This window comes from Ptiloglossa arizonensis, chromosome 4, assembly GCF_051014685.1.
Source record: "Ptiloglossa arizonensis isolate GNS036 chromosome 4, iyPtiAriz1_principal, whole genome shotgun sequence".
NCBI lineage: Eukaryota > Metazoa > Arthropoda > Insecta > Hymenoptera > Colletidae > Ptiloglossa > Ptiloglossa arizonensis.
Window position 1 is genome coordinate 15,544,244 of NC_135051.1, and position 14,278 is coordinate 15,558,521.

Below are 14,278 nucleotides of genomic sequence, written 5' to 3' on the forward strand. Positions count from 1 at the left end.
TACGGTGTACAACTAAATATACGCGTTCTTGTAAAATAAACAAAGCAATTGTATTTTACGGAACAAATATTTAATATATTATAAATAGAGTATTCTTAATTATCTGTCTGATGTTTCATTACGCAACACTATAATAAAAATTATGGTTCGTTTAAAAATAAAGTAACAAAAAACTTTTTAATAAACGCTCTTTAAAATGCCCAATTATACATAATTTGTCTGTATAGTTCAAATTGTTTAAATCATAAATTTATTAATATATTTAATTTATTTTATTATATTTTGCCCAAACATATTTCTGCACAGATCTTATTGCGTGTTTGCTACAGTTGTGCATGATTAGTCTTTTTGGTGATTTTAAAAAATCAATTGTTTTTCACGAATCGTTACCTTTAAAAGCCATCTATTGAACACACGCATACTTCTTTTTATACATGCAATCACATGATCATGCTTATTTATTGCACACAAATTCATTAATGCTTTCAGCAATGCTTTAACAATATGAAAATCATTTAAAAATCTGGTGTCTGCTACTTATTTAAAAAAAAAAAGGAATTACACAAAAGTGTCTGTTTTATTATTCATACTTCGAGTATCGTGCGTTTTTTAAGAATAATGTACATGCACTTTATTTGATAAATGATTTTATGCATTAGTGAACCTTAAATAAAACATTATAAAGGCGCTAAGAACAGTTGTAAACATCTGAACGTGCCTTGTAAAACAAAACTAATATTTAAACAAAAAATTCTTGCACTGTAATTTACAATGCAAAATTTCAGTAGTAATTTTTAAATTATGTCTATTTGTATTTATCCAATTGTGTAACTGTGACAAACACCAGTTTCAGTATTTCTTAGCTTGTAACTACAAAGTTTCATCATTTATATTTTCTTCCACATAATAAAATATGATATTCTTTTTATAAGAAATGCTATTCATAATATTTTCATCATTATATTAGTCTTCTTGGTATCAAAGTTTACCATTTATGTCTTATATAACGTCGGAGCATATGCAATATTGTTTGTAGTTCCTTTTTGAATCATCTGGTTTTACGTAGCATTAGCGCACCTTGTTTTGTGAAGTAGTTTTTTTCTGATCCACCCTGAAAAATCCATTAACAGTTTACAACAGTTTCTAACAGTGAAAAGGAAGTTGCATAGTTATAAGTAAATTGTTCCATTTATATCTTTTCCATCAGATATAAAACATGACATTTTTTTTATTAATAATTACTTTCAACATTAATATTTACTAATTTGCGCGAGTATCGTACTTTTTAATGAAAAGTACATCAAGGTATATACATTGGAAAGTTAAAAATTTGTATATACTGATTTTCTGTATGCTTATTTATATAAATTTGTGTATAATAATGAATATACATAAATAAATTAGCACGCAATGCTGAAATTATTCTGAACAGAATTCATCGTCACACATAGGAAGCAATATGAAAAATTCAATATTAACAAAATATTAATTGCATATGTGAGAATTACATAAATACATATATATAACTACAAGCAAAAAATAAATAAATTCTAAAGCACAATAATATGCAATATTTATGCTGTTTTAGTCATGAAATAAAATTCAAGACTTTTCTATTGAACCAAAGTATAATTGCAATTAAATTATTTTTTTGTATATAATAATATTCAACTATAAATTAAGAATTTGATGTCTCATATAAATTTGTAAAATGTATAAATTTTCAAACAGCATAAATCTAACAATTCAGCAGGATAATGCCAATTATAATTTGTTGTATAAGCATGTAGCTTACTAAATATTTTGTGGCTGCTAAATAAAATATACTGTGCCATATCCAACAATACATGTACTATCTGTAAAAAAAACTTAATTACAACACAAAATTAATATGCAAACGCATGAAAAAAAATAACGAATTTGTTGTTGAAAAACAAACTGTTGATGATAAATCATATAATTGATTAAATAGAGCAAACATAAAGTTTGTTTATAGTATGCCCCTTACCCCAGTGTTTGTGTTTATAAAAATTTATCAACATATAACTACGCATGTTGTTTAATATCCATCATCTCTACAACCCTCCTTCCCACAATAATAATGTTATACATTTTGTTGATCTTTGTATAAATGTTTCTATATCAATACAACTACTACACTTTTCTATAACTAACATAAGATGAATTATTTAACTTCGTTACTGTCCACATATCACAGGCACATTGTAAAATTATGCAATAAATACATTATATTTTGCAATAACATATATAATATTTTGTAGCATAAATTGAAATTACCGTTTATATATCATAATATGTAAAAATCTATGTAATTTATTAAAATTATGTAAAATTGATCTTCCACTGCATATGAGCTGGGACAGTCAAAGTGAAAAATATTCAAAATACATTATAATTATTGAGAGTATAAAGTGAATAAGATCTAAACACTATGCATAATATTTTGAAAAAACACATAATATGTAGCTTATACCTAATGATACAAAATTATTCATAAATACATCTCTAAAAAATTGGAAAATTTATGAAATAAAATATATACAAGTGCTATATAAACATAAAGTGTATCTAAAATTTTGTTTACTTAATGGTTAATTAAAGATTAATGTCCCTAAAGGAGGTATCTGATTAATACAGGATTAAAAATGTATACACTATGTATAAACTTTTCAATATATATAATTTGTTTTATTTGATTGACATTTCAAATAAAATTTTTATGTTTAAATATCAAAAGTTATATTTTTTTTTTCTAGAATGTAGTGTAAAAAAATATACAACATAAGTAATTTTTATTTATTATTTGATTTTAGTACAGTTTTAGTATTACATATTAATAATCAGTATTATTCAGAAAATTATACTATACTTTTTTGATATTTCCGGAAACCAAAGCATGTAACTGAATATATGTATTATAGTATAAGGGGATATATTAATGGAGATTTTTCTCGAATATTTACAAGAATAATGTAATAAGTCAATTAGGTTTATTATTCTTTGATTAAAAAATTTCTACTAATTATAATTATATGTAAATAATACAATAGTGAATATCCATTTAAGTGAGAATGTAATGTTTTAATACTATAGAAAATGTAATGTGTACAATTTAAATAAATCTGATAAAATAAATTTTTGTAATAAAACTTGACAAAAATTACTAGTAATAGTCTATAATTAACCTTTCCAATAGAAAGAAAAATTTCAGAATCTCGTATCATGATTTGCATACCTGCGAATCTGCACTGTTTTGCCATAGATTTCTTAGTAGACTGTCAGAACAATCAAAATAACAAAATCATTATACATCATTATACCATGAGATTTTATATGTCAAATCAAATTTTCATATTAATGGAAGAATTATGATAAATTGTAACTCTGTTTGAATAAATGGTATTTAAAAATGTTAAATGTGTTCCTTTTTGTATAAAACAAACACTGGGATAAAGAAATAAGTATATTATTAATATCCAGATCAAATTGTTTTAAATGAAATTACTAATTAAAAGATTTTGTTTTACAATAATAAACATTTTAGTAATAAATGATTTTCTATAAGATAATAATTTGTTCTTTTTTTTTTTTTGAACAACCAAGCTATGTGTGAAAATTAAAGAATTCTTAATTCTGACAATAAAATTACTAACTACTAAATACATTGAAATATGAACTACATCCATAAATATAGTACACTATTTATTTTTAATAACTGATACTAACATTGAAATAGTCAAAATGATTATTTTTTTCCAGAAATATTTAGTAAAACTTTTAACTAGTAGTAATAACACAAAATTTAATATTAATATTGTGACTATCAAATGCAATGGAAAATGATATTACTTATTTATTTAAAAATATTATTTCCTGATTGTCACTTTAATAAATACATACTTGTGTAAACAATATCTAAACAATGGCAACACTCGTTACTATATAATATATAGCATCAGCAAACTAATCTGTGTTCAGTAGTTGTATAATATAATACTAAAAATTTACTTTATATCCATTAAGGTTTCATTGGATGTACAACATATTTTTAAATAAGAATGGAATATGACATTCTTGAACAACTTGGAATTGCATTTATTTAATTCAGATATTAAATATTAACTAAAACTTTAGTTATAAAAATTAAATCATAACATATAAACAATAATACCACATACAGATGTTTTTGTTTGAAAATTTGATAAATATAAACAAGTAGTCAAACTTCTAAAATATGACTCTTTGAACTCCTTTGAAGCTAATATAAAATTGAACTTATTTAATATCATTATTATGCATTCTGCACTAATTTATTAATATGATTATCTATATTAAAATACATCTAATAAATTCCTCTATAAAAGGCAATTAAATATAATAAAAATCTGAAAGATATTTCATTAAATAAATTACATATTTTTAAAATTTCTTATACATGCAACATGTACTTACAAAAATGCTTATGATATTTAACTGACTTTTACAAAATTATATCTGTATATGAAACTGTTACTGTACAATTAATACATTTAAAACAATGATAAACACAAAGATCGTTTGTTAGTCATTATTTGCAATTAGTCATGTCAATGTTTTACAGCATTGCGTGGCTTCTCATACTTTCACATTAGAGCTGTAACTTTTATTGTTACAACTGTAATAGAACCTTTATGAATTTCTGTACAAAAGGTACTGAACAAAAATCAATAAGGACACTTACAAAACATTCAAAATCAATATGTACTAACCTCGGGAATTAGAACACTCAGAAGTTGGTGGGCCACTTAAAACTGACTATTCTGAGCTGCAGCAATCTTCACTAACTTCATTCTGAAACTCAAAAAGTAATTTAACAAGATTTATTGCTTAAAAATATTACAATATTTTGCATTTGTTTATAGTAAATTTTTTTAAATTTAGTAGTATTTATATGTTTTATACCCTGAGTTTTGATATTTCTTGCTGAAGTTGTGCAACGTGAGAACGCAATTTAATTACTTCTGCATCTAATGTTGCCCTTTTATTGTATTCTGATTGAAGTTCTTCTGACAAACGTGCTTTTTTCTGTAATAAATGTAGTTTAAAAACCAAGCATATTATTTATTTTAAATATTTCTGCATAATATACACAAGTTTATTTTAAAAATCACCTCTTGTAGCTTTTCCATTGCTACTAGGTCATGAGTATTTACGTCACTTGAAACTGACTCGGCATTAGCTTGTTTTTTAAGTTCTGCATCTTTTAATCTAGCTTCCAACTCTGCTACCTTGATTTGTACCTAGAGACATATAACAAATTATTTACTTATTTTGTAAATGTATTAACTTTTAATTTTTTATACAAATACTTTAAGTCTACCATTTCACTTGCATTCAATTTATTCATGAGTTTTTTTAACTCAATCCTAAGATTTTCGACCTCGTTTTCCTTTTGCCGAAGTTGAGACTGCCACAATGTTTCCTCTGATACTACACGACTTTGAAGAAAATTGAGTATACTTTCCTGGAAATTTGTTACGAAGAAATATAGTACAAATTTACATTAAATTGAATAGTATTACAACTGCATGAAATACCTACTGTATCATCAATGACTTGTTTATAATATGAAACCATTTCTTTTAAGTTTTTATTTTGCTCTTCCAACTCTAAATGTTTGTCAGATACATTGTTTTTCTTTAATTCGATTAAAACTGTGTTTACTTTTTCTTCAAAAAGTTTAAGCCATTGATCATGTGACTTTTCAGATATTTTTATTTCTGGGAATAACCTTTGTAAGAAAACCTTTGTTAATTCTTCTTGCTCTATTTTTATTTTTTGTATCATTTCCTAATAATCAAACAAAAAATGTATTACATTTTAGTATATGAAAATTTAAAGAAAGTTCAAAATTATGATTTATTCAATTTTATTTTATATACAAAAGTGACAAGAAATAAAATTAAATCAATAAATTTTGAAAAAGAAAACTAAAATATATAAAATGGGGACTTACATCAAAGTTTTTCCCATTATTAGATTTAGCACGCAACTCAGCAGCAGAAAGAGCTTCCATCACTTTCCAGTTTTTAATACGTAACTCCTGTTTCGACCATAAAAAAATGATCAATTTGTTATAGCTGAATACCAGTACTTTATGCACAAACTAATTCAAATTACTTAGAAACTAATCTTTTAAAGTTGAAATGTAGTAAAAGATTGGTAAAGTGATGGAAGCAATAAAAACTAATTGCACCAATATACAGAAAACATAATTTACAGAAGTATTTGACTTGTGCTGTCATTGAAGTATTAATAATACTAATGCACATAAAGTAAACAAATTCTTAGCTATGTACTTATCCATAAGTACATTATAACTTACATTATTCTTGGATCTTTGTGCTTCTAAATCATCATTCAACCGATTAACAAGACTTTGTTGACTGTTTACATCACTACGCAATGCATCGACTTGAGCATTTAATTGTTTAAGTTCTGCTTCTTTATGCGTTAATTCTGTTTTTAAGGCAGTTAGTTGACTTTCCTTTTGGGCCAGCCTTTAAAAACAATTTACATACAAAAATCTGTATGTTAAATCATGAATTCTATAATTATGTATATACATACAAATTTGCATGTTCTACGAGTTGCACATTCTTTTGAATATTATCATCGATTCCATTTTCTCGACCTTCTGCAGCTGGTCGTTCAGTAGTTGCCGCTAATTGCGAAGCTAACGATTCATTCTCTTCTTGCAATTGTTTAAGTTGTTTTTGCAATTCTACGAGATTTATGAGCTAAAAATATAACAGTTATATACAGATAGAATAAATGTAATTTAAATTTATGCTTATGTAGCAAGAATAATACCTGTGTAGAAAGTCTATCATTTTCTTCTTGCAATCGTGTGACCTGTAATTGTGTTTCACTTAATTTTGTTTCATTGTTTTGTAACTTATTCATTTCAACTTTTAACATTTTCATTTCATTTGCCGTTTCATTCACAGGTGTGAGTTCTGCACGAGTATTTGTCAATTCAGTTTGTGTTTGTTTTAGTTCATCTTTTAATTTCTGTATATCACATTGATAAGCATTAACTTCACCTTGTACTTTCATAAGATTCTCTGTTGCCTTTTCAAATTTAACTTTCATTGTAGCTGTCATCTTTTGTGCAGCATCTAAGCGTGCCTCCAACTGTGTTACATTTTCCATTGAGTGTTTTAACTCAATTCGTATATTGCTAAGTTCATCCTGAGATTTTTTCAATTCTTCTTCTTTGTTTACTAGAGTCACTTTAAGAGCTGCAATTTCTGCTGCTTCAGACTTTGCCTCATTTATTGAGATTGACAATTCAGATTTTAATTTTACTAACTCAGATTGGGCTTTGTTTAATTCAGCTTTTAATGCAGTAACGTCATTAGCCTCTGCTTTTACAGCATTCAATTCTGTCTGCAATGAATTTACCTGTTTTTGAAGGTCTTGTTCATGACGATTTACATTTTTCAATCTGTGATCTAAATCAGCATGAGCACGATGAGATTCCTAAATAAATGAATGTAAATATTTTATTAGCAAATTACTAATATAAATCAGTTAAATCAAGGTCTTCGCGCGTGCGTGTGTGCGTGTGTGTATGTGTAGTATCTACTTACACATGATATATACTATAACCTTACCTCAAGTTGTCTAGCAATGTCTTGCAATCTGTCACCAGCTTCTTTGAAATGTTGTAATTGTCCTTCCGAGTGCATCAACTGGCCTTGCATAATTCCCAATTGCTGCCGTAACATTTCTATTTCAGCAGTGCTACTCTCACAAGTTGCTTGCAACTCACTTTGCAATTCTTGTACTTCTACATGTTTTTGAGCTAGCTGTGCTTTTAAAGCATTTTCATTTTCACGCAATTGTGAAAATTGAACTTCCATTTGTTTGCGTTGTGCTATTAATTCTTGCTGTAGATGGCCCTGAGTTTGTCCTTGATCATCTTGCATCTTATGAATAATTGCAGCATTTTCATTTACTTTAGTTTGTAATTGTTCAATCTGTCTTGTAAAACCTTGCTTTTCAGCAGCATGACTTTCCAAAATGTGTTGCATACGTGTATGTAATGTTTGAGTTTCTGTAACCTTAGCATTTAATGCTTCTTCTAATTGTCTTGCATTAGCTGATAATCTAGATCTCTCAGAATTAAGTTCAGCTCGCAATTCTTTCAGTTTATTTTGAAATGCAATATTTGCTTCATGCTCATCAGCAAGAGCTTTTTCTTTTTCTGCCAGTTGCTTCTTTAATTTAATAACTGGGTCTGCACGACCTTCTGTCCATTCTGAGTGTTCTGATGGATTATCCATTTGTTTATTTAAAAGCTGATCAATAAGAATTTGTATTTCAGAACGACTAAGTTCAGCTTTTTGAACCAAAGGCATCAAGAGAGATACATTAACAGCATCTTTGTCTCCACCTAAAAATATTGCTTAGAATTAAAAAATGTTTGAATATGTAAATCCATATAATAATGGAATTCATTTAATAACATTTAGATAAAACACTATTATCATAATAGAATTTCCTTATTATATATTTCAGTTTTTGACTTTATACTTATTACTTAATTATGGTTTAATTATCAGTAATAATTTTTAAACCAGTAATAATAAACCCATACATCAAAGAAAAATGAATATTTTTTTTTAAGAACATAGAATGTAGTTTTGTTGAATAATATGGAAAAATATGTTGAGTTATTTCTTGTAAAAGAATAACCTTGAAAGTACAGACATTGACCTGCAAAGAGAGAAGGGGAACTGACCCTACCTCAGTCACATTCCAAAGCACTTCAGAAGAATCTGCTTTGCCCTGTTCATGATAGATTTCATGCTAAACTTAGGCATACCCAAGCAATTACTTTTAATGTTTTATATTATTTTAAAATATTTTTCTAACAAATATAAATATTTTTATTTAATAATTTGGTACATCTAGTAAATGTATAAATACTCTTTAATTTTATACATTTTATTAGTTCCATTTAGTTGCTTTAAGAATATTAAATATTACTACAGAAAAATGTATTCTTTTTTAAATTAATTATTAACATAATTAAATAAAAATCCCATAAAATTTGACTATATTTCTATAAAATTAACTTAATAATATAATTAATAAACAAAGCAATTGATGTATTTACATACCAATTTGAGCTAAAATATCATTTTTCTTCTTTGTCTTTTTGGATTCTTTAGTTGGAGGTTGAATTGAAAGTGCTATTTCTTTTACTATTTCCTTCGTATCTTTAACTGGAGTTTCTTTCTGTTCTTTAATTTCTTTTGCTTCTTTTGTAGAAGCATCTCTATTAATGACTGATGGCGCATTAACAGATGCAGTTATTTCTTTTTTCTCATCTTTCTTATCTTCTTTAATATTTTCATCCTTCTTCTTCACAGAGTCTTTTGTATTTTTCTTTGACTTTGTTGGAGTTTCTTTTGGAGACTTATTCACAACTGGTTCAGATTGACTGATTTGATGCAGATTTTCCTTCTATTTTAGGAGGAAAATATTAAAATATTTACATTATAAAATATGATTAAATTTTAAAAAGCAACAATTTTAAAAAACACAAGTTATTTTTTTATGAAATTACTTGTTAATATAATTACATAAGAGACTCACATATATAACATAAAGGATTAAAATAATTTTTTACTACACTAGAAAGATTATAAAATAAAAATATTACATTTATGACACTAATAATTATAATCTTTTTTGATTATCTCAAACATTGTATTTAGAATATTTTTTACTTATTATTTGTATATAACTTTAGACGCATACATTACATTACTGAAGAGGATCTAAACAACGTTGAAAACATTCCAAATACAATGCTTAGGTTGACTAAGAATTACTATAACTATTATTTTCAACAACCTAGCAATCCTTATAATTATTACTGTATCAATAACCAATAACTTAAAAATCAGCTTTCATTCTCTTGTTTACTGAAGATTCTTTAACACTAGAACTGCCAAAGTAGTTAATTTGACTTGTTTTGAACTTCTTTCTAAAATTACTTGATTATTAACAGTGCTTTTGTCTACATTTGTTAACAATTATTGAAATAGAGAACTAACTATACTCGTAAATTAATTTGCCTTTCTAATTTTAAAAATACGTATATAGTTTGGTACAAATAGCAACATGTTCACCATCAGTAATTCTAGTGTTAATAACTTGAGTACCCATTAGTTTGATGATTAGTAATATTAAATAAGCATTATCACTACTTAAAGATAAGATTTTTGTGTTATAGAAGCAGCAGGCTATGCAAAATATGAAAAGTGAATGAAATGCATATAAGGTTCAATGTTCTACCAAAAGCAATTCACTCACACTATGACTCCGTATGAGTTCGAGGTCGTCCTTTGGTTGAATGAGGTCAAAATGATTAACCTCCACTGAGGGAGGTTGTGAAGGACTTAATTCAGTCACAATAACCAATGGTTCATCTTTATTTACAAGAATTGGCTTTACCTTTTCAAACTTGCTTTTCTTCTTACTTCCTTTGCTACTCTCCTATAATTCCAATGTACATATAAAATGTTCCCCATATGTTAACAAAGCAAAAAGAGAAAAAAAGGGTGTTCCACATCTATAATGATACATATGTGGTTTTACATTATATTAAAATGGACATATAAAATTATTGAAATTTATTTCTACATATGTTAATATTAGTCAGCAAAAGAACTAAAGATTCTTAGAATCTAACTCCATATTAGTAAAATAATTACTTCTTCATACAAAATGATAACTAATATCTCTTACTGTGCTTATATGCATATACATATATTATTGATTTACTTTTCACCTCAAATCTGTATTTATTTTGACTTCTTGGTAAACATATATACCTGAAATTGATAAATCCATTGCATCATTACCTTTTTATGTACTTTATGCTTTAACACAAAAATATTTTATTCTTATACAATGACAGCAAAAACAAATGTTTTCATTTAATAATAATATTTTTGACATTAACAGTTTCTAATTAAATTGCAACTTTTTGTTGTTTTACTTAGTTTTAATCTACGTGATAATGTAGAAGTAAAAATAAGATAATATCACAATGTGTGGAACAGTTATTTATAGAAATTAATCTTGGCGTTCTAGAACTGTTTATCAATGGCCCATACACGAAAAAGAAACTGTAGCTATATTATATATTAAATTATGTTATATAAAATTAGAATTTTTAATTTTAATAAGTTTACTTAGAAAATTAAATTTTTATTATTTTATTTGACAGATATATCGCATATTTATTAAGGTTATATACACAAACTGCACTAAATTATTGATGATAAACATTCCAATAAAATATTTTATTATGTATTTAATTTTCTGGTACAAATCAACTCACCAAGGCATAATTCCACTGTGCAAAAAAAATTATAAAATGCTACAATTTAGAGCAATAAACTGTTTTATGAAAAATTGTAAAAATATGGAAAAATATATGATATTCTAATGTACATATAACAACAAGTGAAGATCATATGATCATAAAATTTTTCCTTTTTGGTTTTACCTTCTAAGGGCCTGTTTTATACTTTCAATTATAACCACAAGATACTTTGATTACTAATAAATAAATTTAATTTCATAGAAAACTATTGTAAATTAAAAACATAAAGTACATTTTCTATAAAAAAAGATGTCCATTTAAATATAATATACATAAAACTTAAAGAAAAATTAGACACAACTTTTACAGAATTAAATAGGGAAAACATTAATTAATTTTTTACACTGATATAGGAGTGTGCAGTTATATTGCATTAATTTGCATCCTTGAAAATAATAAAATAATTGAAAACAAGATTAAAATAATGATACAACAATTGTTAACAAAAGACAAAAACAAATTTCACTATTTATTAAAAAAAATATCAATATGTAAGTACATAAATGTTATTTTATACCATACTAAATTAATTGTATTAGTTTATGTAAAATGGTATATTAAATGTATATGAAAGGTAATGTATGTTATTTTAAAGTGTTATATTAATATGTAATAATTAGTCTTTATAAATGTGTGACACCCAGAGAGAAATGTGATACTTTATGAATAGAAAGACCTTAAATGACACACAAATGTGATATATAATATGTAAGCATACCATATTTCATGCATGAAATGTATGAAAACATAAGAATAAAGAAGCGCACATGTGTTTTTAGTTTTACAGTTATGTAATAATTATTTACACACAAACACTTAACATGCAAGAAGCATTTTAAAAATTATAGAAAGGCAATTCTTATTTATAATTACATAATGCATAAATAATATATTTCTTTCAAAATTAAATTAGTTCTTTAAGGATATAATCAATTGCCTTTTTTATCATTGTCAACCTTTTGTGACACAATAACTTAATTTTTACAATTAGAATTTTTAATCAACACTAATTGTTTTATATTTTTTCCAAGCAGATAATAAATATTTAACAAAAATAAGAAAATTGTTCACAGAAATAATTTGCACAAATTATATGTTATAAAAAGATTATAAATTTAATAAATGTGCCTACCCGTGCTAATGGTTCTAAAGGCAGTATTTGAGGGTTTTCCTCAAATTGGACATGCTCAGACTTTTCCTCCTTGTCATCTTTCTCATCCTTTTCTTCTTTCTTCTCTTTTACTTTCTTGCCTGCCTTATTCTTATGTTTCTTTTCTTTGCTTTTATCCTTTTTACCTACAAGCAGCAATAATATATATATTTTTTTATATTAATTAATATAAATGTATACCAATCTTAACTAATACAAGTGTTTAAAAATTAAGATATTGTTATTCATTAAACACAATATTAAATTAATATTTTCTGAAATTATTTAATTTTCAAAGGAAAATTTGTTGTAATAAAATTGCATTATATGGTCATACATACTTAATAAAAGGTCATCAGGAAGTTTTCTCTGTTCTGCTATTGCTTCTTCATAAGATTTTTCTTTTATGGCAAACATTGATACTAATAGAATAACTGCTGCAGAAATAACTACCACTGCTACATAAACTAATCCTGTTTGGAGATCCATTTTGTTTATCTCTATCTGTAAAAATACAGTATTTTTGTTATGATTTACTACTCATAATGATTTTTAGTCAAAGTATAATCTCAAAAGTATATCGTTTTAATAGGAAGAATTCACTAAACATTACAACTGCATAAAACTCTGCACTCTTCCTTGCATTGTACAGTTCTTACACAATTTATTTTACACTGAATTTGAAATAACTCTACTTTTCTTACATGTATTATTTATCAATAATACATATAATAAATTAGAATATACACTTTAATCTATCGAAACAAGCATTATCAATTAATTCCACAGGTGTAAAAAATATTTCACAGAATATTCATGTACATTCCACAGAGCTTATAGTATGTAATAATATAGCACAAAGTGGGTTACAATAGAACAATTCGTTGGGTGAAAGTTTTGAGAAAAAGTACGATGAGAATGACATATGGATGACAAGTGGATCATCGACACAATCGTCGAAGATGTACCGAATTCCTCTACGTTAATTCTCAAATTGTTAGAACCGGCAAAATGATTTGTATTGTATGAACATGGTATTAAATTAATAGAATTAGCAAACTCGTAAACTTACACTGCTCACTGAAAATATTTTCAGTAGATTGCTTCCACCAAGGAATGTAATATGAACAGCGTACTATGTTTGTCTACAGAGAATCCCGACAAGAATTCATGCACGACGATTTCTTCTCAAGAATTATGGCGGCCGGACGTAGAAGCAAGTATACGTGTTCGAAGCCACGCCTATCAAAACTCGCGTTTTCTGATTGGTGGCAAATTCTGCCACGTATGCAAAACACTCGTGTAAATAAGAATAAAATTCATCCACAAAATTTATTAATTGTCGATGACAATTAACGACAGTGAATAATTGATAACCTAATTTAATTCATAACCACTGACACGTTGCATGCCACACATGAAAGGGTCGATACGTTTGTGTGACACTATGTCAATTCCAAACACTACACCATGCTGACCAATTTAATAAAACATAAGATCAACTACTTTGTCTTCTATGCAATATCATATATCAAAAGATGCGTCTTATACAAGGTACGCCATGTAAGTTATTATAAATTGTTTGCTCAAAAACTATTAAAGACAAAATCCTTTATTTTTATATTTTAGTTCTCACTGGAACCCTTTATGTCGTATAT

At 26.1% G+C, this 14,278-nt stretch overlaps 1 protein-coding gene across 2 annotated transcripts; it reads right to left on the reverse strand.

Moving 5' to 3' along the window:
• Positions 1–14: 14 nt before the first annotated feature.
• Positions 15–14,066, reverse strand: LOC143145278 (uncharacterized). Of its 2 annotated transcripts, none has more exons than XM_076308501.1 (16): positions 13,693–14,065; positions 12,962–13,124; positions 12,603–12,766; positions 10,393–10,575; positions 9,192–9,537; positions 7,680–8,461; positions 6,874–7,545; positions 6,631–6,800; positions 6,386–6,560; positions 6,017–6,103; positions 5,602–5,850; positions 5,381–5,524; positions 5,172–5,300; positions 4,963–5,085; positions 4,770–4,851; positions 15–1,111 (listed from the first exon to the last, which is right to left on the reverse strand). In XM_076308501.1, exons 2-15 carry the CDS (start codon positions 13,107–13,109, stop codon positions 4,816–4,818), a joined length of 3,408 nt encoding a protein of 1,135 aa, XP_076164616.1. In that variant the 5' UTR covers positions 13,110–13,124; positions 13,693–14,065; the 3' UTR covers positions 15–1,111; positions 4,770–4,815. The 2 variants fall into 2 exon arrangements, with proteins under 2 accessions (XP_076164616.1, XP_076164617.1); XM_076308502.1 differs by lacking the exon at positions 15–1,111 and adding an exon at positions 3,133–3,296 and having other exon boundaries at positions 13,693–14,066.
• Between the last annotated feature and the right edge of the window lie 212 nt (positions 14,067–14,278).

Coding starts and splice junctions, on each gene's coding strand:
- LOC143145278 (XM_076308501.1), bottom strand. CDS start 13,109: ATGGATCTCCAAACAGGATTAGTTTATGTAGCAGTGGTAGTTATTTCT. Junction 5,851..6,016: donor ATAATGGGAAAAACTTTGAT/GTAAGTCCCCAT, acceptor TTTGATTATTAG/GAAATGATACAAAAAATAAA. Junction 5,525..5,601: donor AACAAGTCATTGATGATACA/GTAGGTATTTCA, acceptor ACAAATTTCCAG/GAAAGTATACTCAATTTTCT.